This window comes from Schistocerca nitens, chromosome 12, assembly GCF_023898315.1.
Source record: "Schistocerca nitens isolate TAMUIC-IGC-003100 chromosome 12, iqSchNite1.1, whole genome shotgun sequence".
Lineage (NCBI taxonomy): Eukaryota > Metazoa > Arthropoda > Insecta > Orthoptera > Acrididae > Schistocerca > Schistocerca nitens.
Genome location: NC_064625.1, coordinates 142,767,562 through 142,784,625, shown reverse-complemented (window position 1 = coordinate 142,784,625; position 17,064 = coordinate 142,767,562). Strand labels below are relative to the sequence as shown.

The 17,064-nt window shown below is 47.4% G+C and overlaps 1 protein-coding gene across 1 annotated transcript in view; it reads left to right on the top strand.

Moving 5' to 3' along the window:
- Positions 1-15,549: 15,549 nt before the first annotated feature.
- LOC126214968 (uncharacterized) overlaps positions 15,550-17,064 on the top strand; it is a 57,832-nt gene continuing 56,317 nt past the window's right edge. The window contains exon 1 of the mRNA XM_049941602.1: positions 15,550-15,580. Within this exon, the coding sequence (XP_049797559.1) occupies positions 15,569-15,580 (12 nt within the window). The 5' untranslated portion in view covers positions 15,550-15,568. The remainder of the gene's footprint in view (positions 15,581-17,064) is intronic.

Below are 17,064 nucleotides of genomic sequence, written 5' to 3'. Positions count from 1 at the left end.
GCCATATGGCCACTACGAAAATTTTGAAACCATTTATAAATTATTCTACTCGATGGTGCAGAGTCACCGTAATGTTTATGAAGCTTCTCTTTATTCTCCTGAGGCGTTTTGCCTGTCATAAAGTAATGTTTAATCAGCATACGAAATTCTTTTTCGTCCATTTTTTGACAATCACTCGACTTCCTTGATTCACACGAATGCCAAAAACAAAGAAATAAACCAATATGGCTGAAACTTGGTGTGCGTTCTTTCCAAAGATGACCTCGATACGCGCTGGTGGTGCCACCTCTCGGACGTTTCACGGACTTTCCAAATGCCCCTCGTAAAACCATGCATATGAAACAAAAAAGGCGTGCGCGCGAGCGTAGGCGTGTGTGTATGTTTCGCGGAGCACCAGCACGGTTTTACCTTACGCCTCAGACCATCGAATTTCCCACATTTAAGCCCAATCGAGAATATGGGAGCGGTCGATCAGGCTGATCTCACCATGGATTCTCAACCGAGAAACCCAGCGTATCTAGCCTCGACAGTGGTGTCGGCATCTGACAGTATCTTCCAGAACATCGGGATCCGGACAGCCACGTGACACTACTGAGAGGGAAGAGCATCGTGTTTGAACGATGTTGTGTAATACGGCTAGGAGAAGCTGGATATTGCTTCTGAAATATTGCAGAAAGACTTGGTAGGAATGTAGCCACTGTAAATGACTGCTGGCAGGTGTTTAACGGGAATGTACGGTCGCAAGAAGACCGGAATACGGACGACCATGTGGCACAACAGAGAGGGAAGAAATGGTTCAAATGGCTCTGAGCACTATGGGACTTAACTGCTGCGGTCATCAGTCCCCTAGAACTTAGAACTACTTAAACCTAACTAACCTAAGGACATCACACACATCCATGCCCGAGGCAGGATTCGAACCTGCGACCGTAGCGAGAGAGGGAAGACCATTGTGTTCCGTGTAAGTCTCTTTCTCATCGTACTGCATCTGCAGCATGTAATGGTACTTGAATTACGCAACCATTACGGCACCTTACCTGAACCTCTCGATACCAGTAATATATTTCTGTGTTTATGTAAAGTAGTTAACATATTTCTGAGACAACATTCAGATTTGATTACACTTTTGATACATCGATATGTTTATATTGCAATGATATTATTCTTATGTATATTCTTTCTTTTGTCACTATGATCTTTGACGTACTTGTAACTCTGATTTTTGGGCGCGCAAGCGATTATTAGTTAGTTGTTGAGTTGTTAGAGAGTCGGACCTTGAGAAAGTCAAGTCGTGGACGTCACGTTGGAAAGACGAATATTGTCGTCAGCTTTAACAGTGACTGTGAGCAAGATGTTTTCAAGTATGTTTTGTATTGTAAAGTGATATTTTATGTGTTACGTGATATTGCAATAAAAGCAATTAAAAGGAAGTGTAACTTAAATTCGGAGTGCTGATTATTTTTTTTGCATCACTATTGTGCTAACTTTGAAAGGTTTAATCTCCAAGAATGGTTTGTGAAGCGTATCTACATAATTTTTGAATATAGCAGAATAAAACCTAGGCCTCTTTGCATCCGAGCTTGGAATCATATCCACCTAGATTTTCAACGATTGAGCCATGATTTTACGACGAGACCAGCGTGGGAAACAAAAAGATGAGTGCCTAGTTTTTTCCTTATTACATGAAATGACTATTAACTGTGCTCTAATGACACCTGCCACATGATATGACTGTTGTTGCCCGATAATGCAGTATTTAGCAGCGTGAGCAACACCACAATCGTTATTAAAATTTTGACCTTTTTTGTGGCAGGGTTGTTAGAAGCAGCAGGCTGAACAGTAGTTGGCACCACACTGACACAACCAACTGTTGAAAATCCGTTAACTCAGGGGACAGCTCTGAGCCAGGCGCCCTGTAGCGTGCACTCCACTGACCCCAAACCACCCTCATTTGCGACTTCAGTGGTGCCAAGCGACAGTCTACTGGAGGAGAGGGTGGAGGTCTGCTGAGTTTTCTGATGAAAGCTGGTTCTCCCTCGGAGCCAGTGATGGTCGTGTGCTGGTCAGAAGTAGCTCAGTTGAGGGCCTGCAACCAACCTGCTACTGACAAGGGATTTCAGATCGATTCCGTATTCCTGGATTTCCGGAAGGCTTTTGACACTGTACCACACAAGCGGCCAGTAGTAAAATTGCGTGCTTATGGAATATCGTCTCAGTTATGTGACTGGATTTGCGATTTCCTGTCAGAGAGCTAACAGTTCGTAGTAATTCACGGAAAGTCATCGAGTAAAATAGAAGTGATTTCAGGCGTTCCCCAAGGTAGTGTTATAGATCCTTTGCTGTTCTTCATCTATATAAACGATTTGGGAGACAATCTGCGAGTGCAGCAAGGCTGCACCATGGCTGCAGTGCATTAGTACTTTGTTTTTATGAGACAGATCTGATGGTAGTCATCAGAGACCGAAACCGGTAATCTGTTAAACAGGAAAGATTGTGACCATAGACGTAAATTAAAGGAAACTGTGTTTTTCGCGACGATGTCGCAGCTTGTGAAAAACATGCTACACGTCAAACGTAAATACCACACCTACACTTATTGTCAAAGTAGGATCATATCGGGTATCAACTAAAATTTGTGACTGGACTCAGGAATGTTTGGTAGGGAGTGAGCAGTACGTTATCGTAGATGGAGAGTAATCGTCACATGTAGAAGTACCTTCAGGTCTGCCCCAAGAAAGTGAGTTGGGACCTTTGCTGTTCATGTTTAACTCAATGACCTTGCGGACACTATTAATAGTAACCTCAGACTGTTTCCAGATGTTGCAGTTATCTATGATGAAGTACTGCCTGGAAGAAACTGCACATACACTCCTGGACATTGAAATAAGAACACCGTGAATTCATTGTCCCAGGAAGGGGAAACTTTATTGACACATTCCTGGGGTCAGATACATCACATGATCACACTGACAGAACCACAGGCACATAGACACAGGCAACAGAGCATGCACAATGTCGGCACTAGTACAGTGTATATCCACCTTTCGCAGCAATGCAGGCTGCTATTCTCCCATGGAGACTATCGTAGAGATGCTGGATGTAGTCCTGTGGAACGGCTTGCCATGCCATGTCCACCTGGCGCCTCAGTTGGACCAGCGTTCGTGCTGGACGTGCAGACCGCGTGAGACGACGCTTCATCCAGTCCCAAACATGCTCAATGGGGGACAGATCCGGAGATCTTGCTGGCCAGGGTAGTTGACTTACACCTTCTAGAGCACGTTGGGTGGCACGGGGTACATGCGGAGGTGCATTGTCCTGTTGGAACAGCAAGTTCCCTTGCCGGTCTAGGAATGGTAGAACGATGGGTTCGATGACGGTTTGGATGTACCGTGCACTATTCAGTGTCCCCTCGACGATCACCAGTGGTGTACGGCCAGTGTAGGAGATCGCTCCCCACACCATGATGCCGGGTGTTGGCCCTGTGTGCCTCGGTCGTATGCAGTCCTGATTGTGGCGCTCACCTGCACGGCGCCAAACACGCATACGACCATCATTGGCACCAAGGCAGAAGCGACTCTCATCGCTGAAGACGACACGTCTCCATTCGTCCCTCCATTCACGCCTGTCGCGACACCACTGGAGGCGGGCTGCACGATGTTGGGGCGTGAGCGGAAGACGGCCTAACGGTGTGCGGGACCGTAGCCCAGCTTCATGGAGACGGTTGCGAATGGTCCTCGCCGATACCCCAGGAGCAACAGTGTCCCTAATTTGCTGGGAAGTGGCGGTGCGGTCCCCTACAGCACTGCGTAGGATCCTACGGTCTTGGCATGCATCCGTGCGTCGCTGCGGTCCGGACCCAGGTCGACGGGCACGTGCACCTTCCGCCGACCACTGGCGACAACATCGATGTACTGTGGAGACCTCACGCCCCACGTGTTGAGCAATTCGGCGGTACGTCCACCCGGCCTCCCGCATGCCCACTATACGCCCTCGCTCAAAGTCCGTCAACTGCACATACGGTTCACGTCCACGCTGTCGCGGCATGCTACCAGTGTTAAAGACTGCGATGGAGCTCCGTATGCCACGGCAAACTGGCTGACACTGACGGCGGCGGTGCACAAATGCTGCGCAGCTAGCGCCATTCGACGGCCAACACCGCGGTTCCTGGTGTGTCCGCTGTGCCGTGCGTGTGATCATTGCTTGTACAGCCCTCTCGCAGTGTCCGGAGCAAGTATGGTGGGTCTGACACACCGGTGTCAATGTGTTCTTTTTTCCATTTCCAGGAGTGTATGTTAACCGGGGACCTAGAAACGACGGAGAGGCTCCGTCCCCGCCGCAGCCGCAGTGGTCCACAACCCCACGACGGCTACCGCAGTCCACTTCACCCCTCCGCCGCCACACACCGAACCCACGATTATTGTGTTGTTCGGCCCCCGGTAGACCCCCCAGGGAACGTCTCACACCAGACGAGTGTAACCCCTATGTTTGCGTGGTACAGTAATGGTGGTGTAAGCGTACGTGGAGAACTTGTTTGCGCAGCAATCGCCGACATAGTGTAGCTGAGGCGGAATAAGGGGAACCAGCGCGCATTCGCGAAGGCAGATGGAAAACCGCCTAAAAACCATCCACAACTGGCCGGTTCACCGGACCTCGACACAAGTCCGCCGGGCGGATTCGTGCCGGGGACCAGGCGCTCCTTCCCACTCCAGAAAGCAGTGCGATAGACCGCACGGCTAACCGGGCGGGTATGAACTACCTTAGCACGCCTCAGCACTTCGTTTCTGTACTTTTACTGCATTTTCTCTATACTTCAAAATGGTTCAAATGGCTCTGAGCACTATGGGACTTAACATCTGTGGTCATCAGTCCCCTAGAACTTAGAACTACTTAAACCTAACTAACCTAAGGACATCACACACATCCATGCCAGAGGGAGGATTCGAACCTGCGACCGTAGCAGTCGCGCGGTTCCGGACTGAGCGCCTAGAACCGCGAGACCACCACACAAGGATGGGGCCCCTCCACGCCCACACCAACGAGGTGACCAAAGCAAAAGTTCTACTGTCACCTCCGTAAACATGTTAGTTTTTGAATCAGACGTCACAGGATGCGGGCTGTGATGTTGTCCGTGCGTCTGGGTAAGATTACTCATTAACATGGTCCATGAGGAGATAGAAGTGGTCGAAAACGATTGAAGGGTAGCGGTTGTAAGGGCAGAGGAAAAAAAAGTGCCAAGGCAAGAGCCAAGGGAAAAAAAACCTCTGCGACAGTAGGACGGGTAGTAAGGGCAGTAGCGGCTTGCTATCTGCGACAGTGCACGCAAGGTGTGGTTATGTTAGTTAGAGGTATCGTGCATCGTTACCTTTGTCGTTGTTGGAGCTTGTTGCTGCGCTTGCTGCAGTTGCTGCGTCCCTGCAACAGTTCAAGGTCGTTGTGGATTAGTGGGCGATCGGTCATAGATCGGCTCACAGACGGTGTAGGGTGTGTGTGTGGCTGGTTTGCGTGCTGTGTACAGTACGGTTTCCCTGCGGTTGCCTGTTTTTCGGCTAGTCGCACATCTGGGTTTCCAGTAATAACTGTGTTGCAGGGGCTCGCCAGTACTGTCGTGTTAGCGTTCTATAGAGCATAGATGTTCAGTTCCTAGCCAGTAATGTCTTTGGTCTGTTATGCTTCCATCTATGGTTGTGGTCGTAGTTACCCAGAGAAAGGATAAACGGGTTGCGCGAGTGTCTCGTGTTATTGTACAGTCGTGTGGAGAGTTTTTGGAATACCTGCAAGATAGTATCTAGCCGGTATTCCCGGTGAAGGTCCGCGATGCGTGTGTAGCGTTGAGCGTTGCTTATGATTTTGAGTACTTTGTTCAGTATGAGCTGCAGACGGCGCAGGCGAGTTGGCGCAGCGTATCCCCAGACAGGGGCTGCGTACGTCATCACGGGTCGAATAAGTGTCATGTACATGGACCTAGACACCCTCCTGTTCAGTGTACTACGCCTGTTAAGCATAGGGTAGAGTTGTTTGAGCCTCGCGTTAGCTTTGTTGGTCACGTGTTGAATGTGGTCCCCCCAGAGTAGTTTCCTGTCCAGCCAGACACCGAGGTATTTGACCTTCTCGCGGAAACGTATTGGGCGTGTGTGTAGTGTTATTGGGTTGCAGTGCTGATGTTTGCGCAGTTGCTTCGGTCTTCTAGTGAACTGAACGGCCTCGCACTTGTCGACGTTTACTCTAACACGCCATTTCACCAGCCAAGGCTCCGCCGTTCTGAGTGCGGTCTGTAGTCGTGAGTTAATGTTAGACGGCTTCCAATCTTGCGCAAGGATGGCAGTGTCATCCGCGTAGATTGCTACCGTCGTGTTATGTGTAGCTGGGAGGTCGTTAATGTAGAGCTTAAACAGTAAGAGCCCTAGGATACTTCCTTGGGGTACTCCTGCCTGTATACCGTGTCGTGTCGATTGTTTGCCCTGCACGTCCGTGTTGAAACTCCTGTACGTGAGATATGAGTGTACGAGACGTACGAGCCCGTCGGGGAACCCTGCGTCACTAAGTTTGCGTATTAGGACGTTGTGCCATAGACAATCGAAAGCCCTTTCGATGTCCAGGAACACCGCCCCAGTTGCCTTGCTTGTGTTGTATCCGTGTGTTATGTATTCAACGACGCGGAGGAGTTGTTGTGTTGTTGAGTGGTGATTCCTGAAACCGAATTGCTCCGGTCTCAGGGTGTCATTTGTGATGCAGTGCGAGACCACCGCGGCCGGCTTTCTCTATACTTATGCGGGGTACTTCTATACGCGCCACACGGTACATATGGAATTTTAATACTTTCTTTCTATTCTCTTGGTATCCTACCTTCCTTCACCATACCGTTAAGCAATATTCTCCGGCTCACTTTGTTCGTGCGAATCTGAGAATGTTCTCGGAATTTCGGGCAACAAAGTACATTTCCCGCTTTATTCCTACGGTCCGCTATCGTGGCCGTAGGCTTCTTCTTCACCTCCGCTACAGTAATCTAAGACTGTCCGCCCCGATAGCTGAGTGATTGAAACAGGAATTTAAAATAGTTTATTATTGAAGGTAGGTTAATAAGAAAGGAATATGAGAACTATGATGTTAATGTATATACAGGGTGGTCCATTGATCGTGACCGGGCCAGATACCTCACGATATAAGCGTCAAACGAAAAAACTACAAAGAACGAAACTTGCCTAGCTTGGAGGGGGAAACCAGATGGCGCTATGGTTGGCCCGCTAGATGGTGCTGCCATAGGTCAAGCGGACATCAATTGCGTTTTTTATGCCGGCACAGTAGCTCAGCGTGTTCGGTCAGAGAGCTGGTCGAAAGATCAACAAACGAACTTGAACGAATGTCATGTGACGTACGCAACGATCAAAAACATAACGATCACAACTGACAAAACGCCAAAAAAAAAGAAAAAAAAAGTGGTCAGCGTGACGGATTGCCGTCCTTCGGGCCCGGGTTCGATTCCCGGCTGGGTCGGAAATTTTCTCCGCTCAGGGAACTTGGTATTGTGTTATCTTCGTCATAATTTCATCCCCATCCGGCGCGCAGGTCGACCAATGAGGCGTCGAATGTAATAAGACCTGCACCAAGGCGGACGGACCTGCCCACAAGGGGCCTCCCGGCCAATGACGCCAAACGATCATTTCCATTCCATCTAAGAATGCTATAAGATCCAACGGAGAGCAGCGCGCTTCGTTACAGGATCATTTAGTAATCGCGAAAGCATTACGGAGATGATAGATAAACTCCAGTGGAAGACTCTGCAAGACAGACGCTCAGTAGCTCGGTACGGGCTTTTGTCGAATTTTCGAGAACATACCTTCACCGAAGAGTCAAGCAGTATATTGCTCCCTCCTACGTATATCTCGCGAAGAGACCGTGAGGATAAAATCAGAGAGATTAGAGCCCACAGAGGCATACAGAGGCATACCGACAATCCTTCTTTACACGAACAATACGAGACTGGAATAGAAGGGAGAACCGATAGAGGTACTCAAGGCACCCTCCGCCACACACCGTCAGGTGGCTTGCGGAGTATGGATGTAGATGTAGATGTAGAACCTCAGCTGCTGAGCTGAACTGTTCGCCACGTTTTCCCCAAAGTATGCGATACTCATACTTGTTTACATACGGGTCACGATGAGAGTGGGGATTTCTAATTAAATGTATCGGAGAATTCGTCGTAAATGCGGGTGGATGCTAAGCTGTGAACTGCACTAACTATTGCAAGAATGATTTTCGCATGTATGCATTTCGTAGTGACAAAAATGGTTCAAATGGCTCTGAGCACTATGGGACTCAACTGCTGAGGTCATTAGTCCCCTAGAACTTAGAACTAGTTAAACCTAACTAACCTAAGGACATCACAAACATCCATGCCCGAGGCAGGATTCGAACCTGCGACCGTAGCGGTCTTGCGGTTCCAGACTGCAGCGCCTTTAACCGCACGGCCACTTCGGCCGGCCTTTCGTAGTGACCCTGAATGAAGAAAAAGATTGGCCATAGACCGTCGGAGAAAAATTGGAAACCACCCGGCGCTCAATTGTGTACTGTAAATATACGTTAATAAAAGTCTTAAACATGAAATCAGTTGTATGGAAATGCGTTTCTGCCCAGTCGAAAGCTGTACTGAAGCAGTTCGTTACAAAATTTTTCGGTTGCTGTGATATTTTCGCAATTGGAAAAGCGGACCGGAATATTTTTGATGTGTTTATACGTCCTATGATAAACAGACACACACAAACTGAGTAACTCTTACGAGGGGCGTTTGAAAAGTCCATGCAAAAATAAAAACTACTTACGTGTTTGGAGGAAACCTTTTTTATTTTTCGACTTAGCCTCCTTTTAGACTTATACACTTCGTCCAATGCTGTTCTAATTTGTTGATCCCTTCCAAATAATAGGAATAGTCCAAGTCTGCAAGATAGCTATTAGTTGCTGTAATCATCTTCTCATTTGAATAAAATCTTTGTCCTCCAGCCATTTCTTCAAACTGGGGAACAAATAGTAGTCCGAGGGAGCCAAGTCTGGAGAATACGGGGGATCGTATTTCCATTAATATTGCTACCACAACTGCTGAGGTGTGTGCTGGTGCATTGTCGTGATGGAAAAGGACTTTTTTGCGGTCCAATCGCCGGCGTTTTTCTTGCGGATCGGTTTTCAAACGGTGCAATAAAGATGAATAATATTCACGTGTAATAGTTTTATCCTTTTCCATATATTCGATGAGGATTATCCCTTGCGAATCCTTAAAGACAGTCACCATAACCTTTCCGGCCGAAGGACTGGTCTTCGCCTTTTTTGGTGCAGATTCCACCTTGGTAACCCATTGTTTAGATTACTCTGTGGTCTCAGGAGTATAGTAATGTATCCATGTTTCATCCACAGCGACGAAACGATGCTTAAAGTCCTGCGGATTCTTGCTGTGCAGCTGCAAACCATCCTTGCAACGCTTCACACGATTCCGTTTGTGGTCAATCATGAGTAATCGCGGAACCCATCTTGTGGATAGCTTTCTCATGTCCAATTATTTATACCAAATATTATGTACCCGTTCATTCGAGATACCCACAGCACTAGCAATCTCACGCACCTTAACCCTTCTGTCATCCATCACCATATCATGGATTTTATCAATGATTTCTGGAGTTGTAACCTCCACAGGGCGTCCAGCGCGTTAAGCATCACTTGTGCCCATATGGCCACTCCGAAAATTTTGAAACCACTTATAAACTGTTCTAATCGAAGGTGCAGAGTCACCGTAATGTTTATCAAGCTTCTCTTTAGTCTCCTGAGGCGTTTTGCCTTTCATAAAGTAATGTTTAATCACCACACGAAATTCTTTTTCGTCCATTTTTTGACAATCACTCGACTTCCTCGATTCACACGAATGCCAGACACAAAGAAATAGACCAATATGGCTGAAACTTGGTGTGCGTTCTTTCCAAAGATGCTACTAACTAAACATGACCTCGATACTCGCCAGTGGTGCTATCTCTCGGACTTTGCACGGACTTTTCTAACGCCCCACAGGAAAAAACCCACATGCATTTTCATGAAGTTGTAATGAATTTCATATGTTATTTCGTTATATACTATTTGTAACTCTATTTCTTATACAGGCTCGGTAGAACGAGTGATGATTCAGATATGTTTATAGCGGATGAGTCATTATGAGGGAACCTGCACAAGTAACATAATCTTCAAAGAACTCCACAAGCAGCAAACCTATCACGAAGTACATAAAATGAACACTGGTTAAATGATCAGTGGAACTATTAATAAAAATTCGTTTGCTGTAAGATGAAACTATACCTTCCGCCACCTCTGTACAATAAAAATGCGGCGTTTCTTAGAGTACCTCCCTCTGAATAAAAAAATAAACATCTCTCTTACAAGCGGCTATATACAGGCAAGACTAATAAATAGCCGCAGGTTGTTACTGCATAACACTCATATTTGTATAAATTGGAACAAAGTTCTTAACTCATTACATACTATCGCCTAACTTCCGAGCCTACGTTTCTATAACCGTGCAATATTATGTGTCAGTTTTTCTGCTATACGAAAAGGGCATTCTAAATATCTCTAGAGACATTAATTGCTGTTTGGTTCACTTCATACATTGTTGTTGTGGTCTTCAGTCCTGAGACTGGTTTGATGCAGCTCTCCATGCTACTCTATCCTGTGCAAGCTTCTTCATCTCCCAGTACCTACTGCAACCTACATCCTTCTGAATCTGCTTAGTGTATTCATCTCTTGGTCTCCCCCTACGATTTTTACCCCCCACGCTGCCCTCCAATACTAAATTGGTGATCCCTTGATGCCTCAGAACATGTCCTACCAACCGATCCCTTCTTCTGGTCAAGTTTTGCCACAAACTCCTCCTCTCCCCAATCCTATTCAGTACCTCCTCATTGGTTATGTGATCTACCCATCTAATCTTCAGCATTCTTCTGTAGCACCACATTTCGAAAGCTTCTATTCTCTTCTTGTCCAAACTATTTATCGTCCATGTTTCACTTCCATACATGGCTACACTCCATACAAATACTTTCAGAAACGACTTCCTGACACTTAAATCTATACTCGATGTTAACAAATTTCTCTTCTTCAGAAACACTTTCCTTGCCATTGCCAGTCTACATTTTATATCCTCTCTACTTCGACCATCATCAGTTATTTTGCTCCCCAAATAGCAAAACTCCTTTACTACTTTAAGTGTCTCATGCGCCAAAGAAACTGGTATTGGCATGTCTATTCAAATAGAGAGATATGTAAACAGGCAGAATACGGCGCAGCAAACGGCAACACCTATATAAGACAACAAGCGTCTGGTGCAGTTGTTAGATCGGTTACTGCTGCTTCAATGGCAGGGTATCAAGATTTAACCGAATTTGAACGTGGTGTTAGGGCCTAATAGTCGGCGTACGAGCGATGGGACACAGCATCTCCGAGGCAGCGATGACGTGGGAATTTGCCCGTACGACCATTTCACGAGTGTACCCTGAATATCAGGAATCGAATAAACCATCAAAACTCCGACATCGTTGCGGCTCCAAAAATGAGAAATATCTGCAAGAGCGGGACCAACGACGACTGAAGAGAATCGTTCAGCGTGACAGAAGTGCAGGCCTTCCGCGAATTTCTGCTGATTTCAATGCTGGGCTATCAACAAGCGTCAGCGTGCCAACTATTCGGCCATTCAACGAAACATAATCGATGTGGGATTTCGGGGCCGAAGGCCCACTCGTGTACCCTTGATGACTGCACGATACGAAGCTTTACGCCTCGCCTGGGCCCTCAACACCGACATTGGACTGTTGATGACTGGAAACATGTTGCCTGATCAGCCGAGTATCGCTTCAAATTGTATCGAACGGATGGACGTGTAAGGGTATGGACGACAACCTCATGAATCCATGGACCCTGCATGTCAGCAGGGGACTTTTCAAGCTGGTGGAGGTTCTGCAGTGGTGTGGGGCGTGTACAGTTGGAGTGATATGGGACTTCTGATACGTCTAGATACGAATCTGACAAGTGACTCGTACGTAAGCATCCTATATGATCACCTACGTCCATTCATGTCCATTGCGCCTTCAAACGGACTTGGGCAATTTCAGCACGACACTGCGATACCTGACCTGTGTAGAATTGCTACTGAGTGGCTCCAGGAACACTCTTCGGTGTTTAAACACCAAACTCCCCAGACATGAACATTATTGAGCATATGTGGAATGCCTTGCAACGGGCTGTTCAGAAGAGATCTCCACCCCATCTACATTGCAAATCACATTTAAGTGCCTGGCAGAGGATTCATCGAACCACCTTCACAATTCTCTATTATTCCAATCTCGTATAGCGCGCGGAATGAATGAACACCTATGTCTCTGATTTCCCTTATTTTATCGTGGTGATCGTTCCTCCCTATGTAGTTCAGAGTCAACGAAATATTTTCGCATTCGGATGAGAAAGTTGGAGATAGGAATTTCGTGAGAAGATTCCTTCGCAACGAAAAACGCCTGTCTTTTAACGATTTCTAGCCCAAATCCTGTATCATTTCTCTGACACTCTCTCCCATATTTCGCGATAATACAAAACGTGCTGCCTTTCTTTGAACTTTTTCGATGTACTCCGTCTGTTCTATCTGGTAAGGATGCCACACCGCGCAGCAGTATTCTAAAAGTGGACGGACAAGCGTAGTGTAGGCAGTCTCCTTAGTAGGTCTGTTACATTTTCTAAGTGTCGTTCCAATAAAACGCAGTCTTTGGTTAGCCTTCCCCACAACATTTTCTATGTGTTCCTTCCAATTTAAGTTGTTCGTAATTGTTATACCTAGGTATTTAGTTGAATTTACGGCTTTTAGATTAGACTGATTTATCGTGTAACCGAAGTTTTTACGAGTTCCTTTTTGGATGGCCGGCCGGTGTGGCCGAGCGGGTCTAGGCGCTTCAGTCTGGAACCGCGCTACCGCCACGGTCCCAGGTTCGAGTCCTGTCTCGGGCTTGGATGTGTGTGATGTCCTTAGGTTAGTTACGTTTAAGTAGATCTAAGGTCTAGGGGACTGATGACTTCAGATGTTAAGTCCCATAGTGCTCAGAGCCATTTGAACCATGTGAACCTATGTGGATGACCTCACACTTTTCGTTATTGAGGGTCAACTGCCACTTTCCGCACCACTCAGATATTTTTTCTAAATCGTTTTGCAGTTTGTTTTGATCTTCTCATGACTTTATTAGTCGATAAACGACAGCGTCATCCAGAAATAACCGAAGACGGCTGCTCAGATTGTCTCCCAGATCGTTTATATAGATAAGGAACAGCAAAGGGCCTATAACACTACCTTGGGGAACGCCAGAAATCACCTCTGTTTTACTCGATGACTTTCCGTCAGTTACTACGAGCTATATTATAGATAGACTGCAGGATTTTTGGTGTCAGTTTTCTCCAGCACTACTTCAGACATTAGTCGCGTCGCGTCCATGGCAAACCGTGTTACGCGACTTCTGCATCGTCGTTATGGCCCTACATGATACTAGGCAGGTGTACGAGTTTCTTTGGCCCTTCAGTATAACAAATACTGTGAGAAGTTTCGTGAATAGGTTAATCATCCAGAAGGTAAACACTGCTGAATCTGCAGAGATAGGGAAAACATGGGGGACGTTTCAGCCTGTTACACTACTGGCCATTAAAATTGCTACACGAAGAACAAATGCAGATGATAAACGGGTATTCATTGGACAAATATACTATACTAGAACTGACATGTGATTACATTTTTACGCAGTTTGGGTGCATAGATGCTGAAAAATCAGTACCCAGAACAACCACCTCGGGCCGTAATAACGGCCTCGATAGCCTGGGCATTGAGTCAAACAGAGCTCGGATGGCGTGTACAGGTACAGCTGCTCATGCAGCTTCAACACGATACCACAGTTCATCGAGAGTAGTGACTGGCGTATTGTGACGAGCCAGTTGCTCGGCCACCATTGAGCAGACGTTTTCAGTTGATGAGAGATCTGGAGAATGTGCTGGCCAGGGCAGCAGTCGAACATGTTCTGTATCCAGAAAGGCCTGTACAGGACCTGCAAAGTGCGGTCGTGCATTATCCTGCTGAAATCTAGTATTTCACAGGGAGCAAATGAAGGGTAGAGCCACGGGTCGCAACACATGTGAAATGTAACGCCCACTGTTCAAAGTGCCCTCAATGTGAACGAGAGGTGACCGAGACGTGTAACAAATGGCACCCCATACCGTCACGCCGGGTGATACGCCAGTATGGCGATGACGAATACACGCTTCCAATGTGCATTCACCGCAATGTCGCCAAACACGGATGCGACCATCATGATGCTGTAAACAGAATCTGGATTCATCCGAAAAAATGACGTTTTGCCATTCGTGCACCCAGGTTCGTCGTGGAGTACACCATCGCAGGCACTCCTCTCTGTGAAGCAGCGTCAAGGACAACCGCAGCCTCGGTTTCCTAGCTGATAGTCCGTGCTGCTGCAAACGTCGTCGAACTGTTCGTGCAGATGGTTGTTGTCTTGCGAACGTCCCCATCTGTTGACTCAGGGATCGAGACGTGGCTGCACGATCCTTTACAGCCATGCGGATAAGATGCCTGTCGACTGCTAGTGATACGAGGCCGTTGGGATCCAGCACGGCGTTCCGTTTTACCCTCCTGAACCCACCTATTCCGCCGGCCGCGTTGGCCGTGCGGTTCTAGGCGCTTCAGTCCGGAACCGCGTGACTGCTACGGTCGCAGGTTCGAATCCTGCCTCGGGCATGGATGTGTGTGATGTGCTTAGGTTAGTTAGGTTTAAGTAGTTCTAAGTTCTAGGGGACTGATGACCTGAGCAGTTAAGTCCCATAGTGCTCAGAGCCATTTGAACCCACCTATTCCATATTCTGCTAACAGTCATTGGATCTCGACCAACGCGAGCAGCAATGTCGCGATACGATGAACCGCAATCGCGATAGGCTACAATCCGACCTTTATCAAAGTGGGAAACGTGATGGTACGCATTTCTCCTCCTTACACGAGGCATCACAACAACGTTTCACCAGGCAACGCCGGTCAACTGCTGTCTGTGTATGGTTGGAAACTTTCCTCATGTCAGCACGTTGTAGGTGTCTCTAGCGACGCCAACTTTGTGTGTATGCTCTGAAGAGCTAATCATTTGCATACCACAGCGTCTTCTTCCTGTCGGTTAAATTTCGTGTCTGTAGCACGTCACCTTCGCGGTGTAGCAATTTTAATGGCCAGTAGTGTACGTAGGAGCTCCCCAGTAATCCGTCCCCCGCGTCAGACGGGACAGAGCTTCCGGAAGCGCGTTACAGCTTCCGGCGCCGTGGGCCCCTGGTACGCGATGCTTTCGCCCCGGGCCTCTTCGCTTCTCCCTGCCGTGCCGGGCCGGCCGCGTATCTGTCCGTTCCGCACCGCCCGCTACGGCCGTAGAAAGCCGGCCCGGCTGCGCCGTGCGTATATATACGGCGCCGCGCGCTGCCCGCCGCAACAAGAGCTGCCGCCACAACACGCGACGCCGCAGACATGAGGATTCCCGTGAGTACTCGTCTGCATCTGCATCATCGTCTACATCTACACACACACACACACACACACACACACACACACACACACACACACACCCTGCAGGCACCTGTGCGATGAACGGCTGACGGCAGCTTGTACTAGGTTGGTTGGTTGGTTGGTTGGTTGGTTGGTTCAATAAGTCCCTATGCGGTCTACAACGGAGGGTAGCTTGTACTAGGTTGGTTGGTTGCTTGCTTGCTTCAATAGGCCCCTGTGCGCTCTGCAACGGAGGGTAGCTTGTACTAGATTGGTTGGTTCAATAGGCCCCTGTGCGGTCCACAACGGAGGGTGGCTTGTACTAGGTTGGTTGGTTGTTTCAATAGGCCCCTGTGCGGTCCACAACTTAGGGTAGCTTTTACTAGGTTGGTTGGGGTCCCTATGCAGTCCACAATGGAGAGTAGCTTGTACTTGGTTGGTTGGTTGGTTCAATAGGCCCCTGTGCGGTCTACAACGGAGGGTAGCTTGTACTAGGTTGGTTGGTTGGTTCAATAGGCCCCTGTGCGGTCCACCACAGACGGTAGCTTTTACTAGGTTGGTTGGTTCAATAGGCCTCTATGCAGTCCACAATGGAGAGTAGCTTGTACTAGGTTGGTTGGTTCGTTGGTTCAATAGGCCCCTGTGGGGTCCACAACGGAGGGTAGCTTGTACTAGGTTGGTTGGTTGCTTCAATAGGCCCCTGTGCAGTCCACAAGGGAGGGTAGCTTGTACTAGGTTGGTTGGTTGGTTGGTTCAATAGGCCCCTGTGGGGTCCACAACGGAGGGTAGCTTGTACTAGATTGGTTGGTTCAGTAGGCCCCTGTGCGGTCCACAGCAGAGGGTACCTTTTACTAGGTTGGTAGGTTTGTTGGTTGGTTTGTTCGAGGAAGAGGACCCAATAGCGAGGTGATCAGTCCCATCAGATTAGGGAGAAGTCGGCCGTGCCCTTTCAGATCTCGGCATTGGCCTGTAGCGATTTACGTAGATCAAGAAAAACTAGATCAGGAGGTCCGGACGCGGGTTTGAACCGCCGTCTTCCCAACCACTGTGCCTCCTCGCTCGGTACATTCCTCTAAGGGGACCACAGCCTGCCTGTCTAATCCATGTTAATTTAGGCAAGTATTTGATCCATTTCTGTAAACACTATTTAATGCAGGACCTTAATATTTACATGATGCATGACATGTTACATGATGCTAATAGAGTGAACTGTACTAAAATCTACTTTATCCATTTCATAGTTTTTAAGAAATTCTTTTTTAAATTTATTAACAAAAAAATATTAAGTTTTTTCTACAGAAAATATTTTTTGTGCATTTCCTAATGGGGAAATATTAATGAATGTAGTACCAGAGTTGGCTTTTTATCTTATGCAGAGTATATGAAAATTTCATTCATTTATCTATGATAGTTTGCAGGAAATTGACTTTAAAGAAAAAACTTTTGAAATTTGTTACTTAGAGTTAATTAAAAGTGCC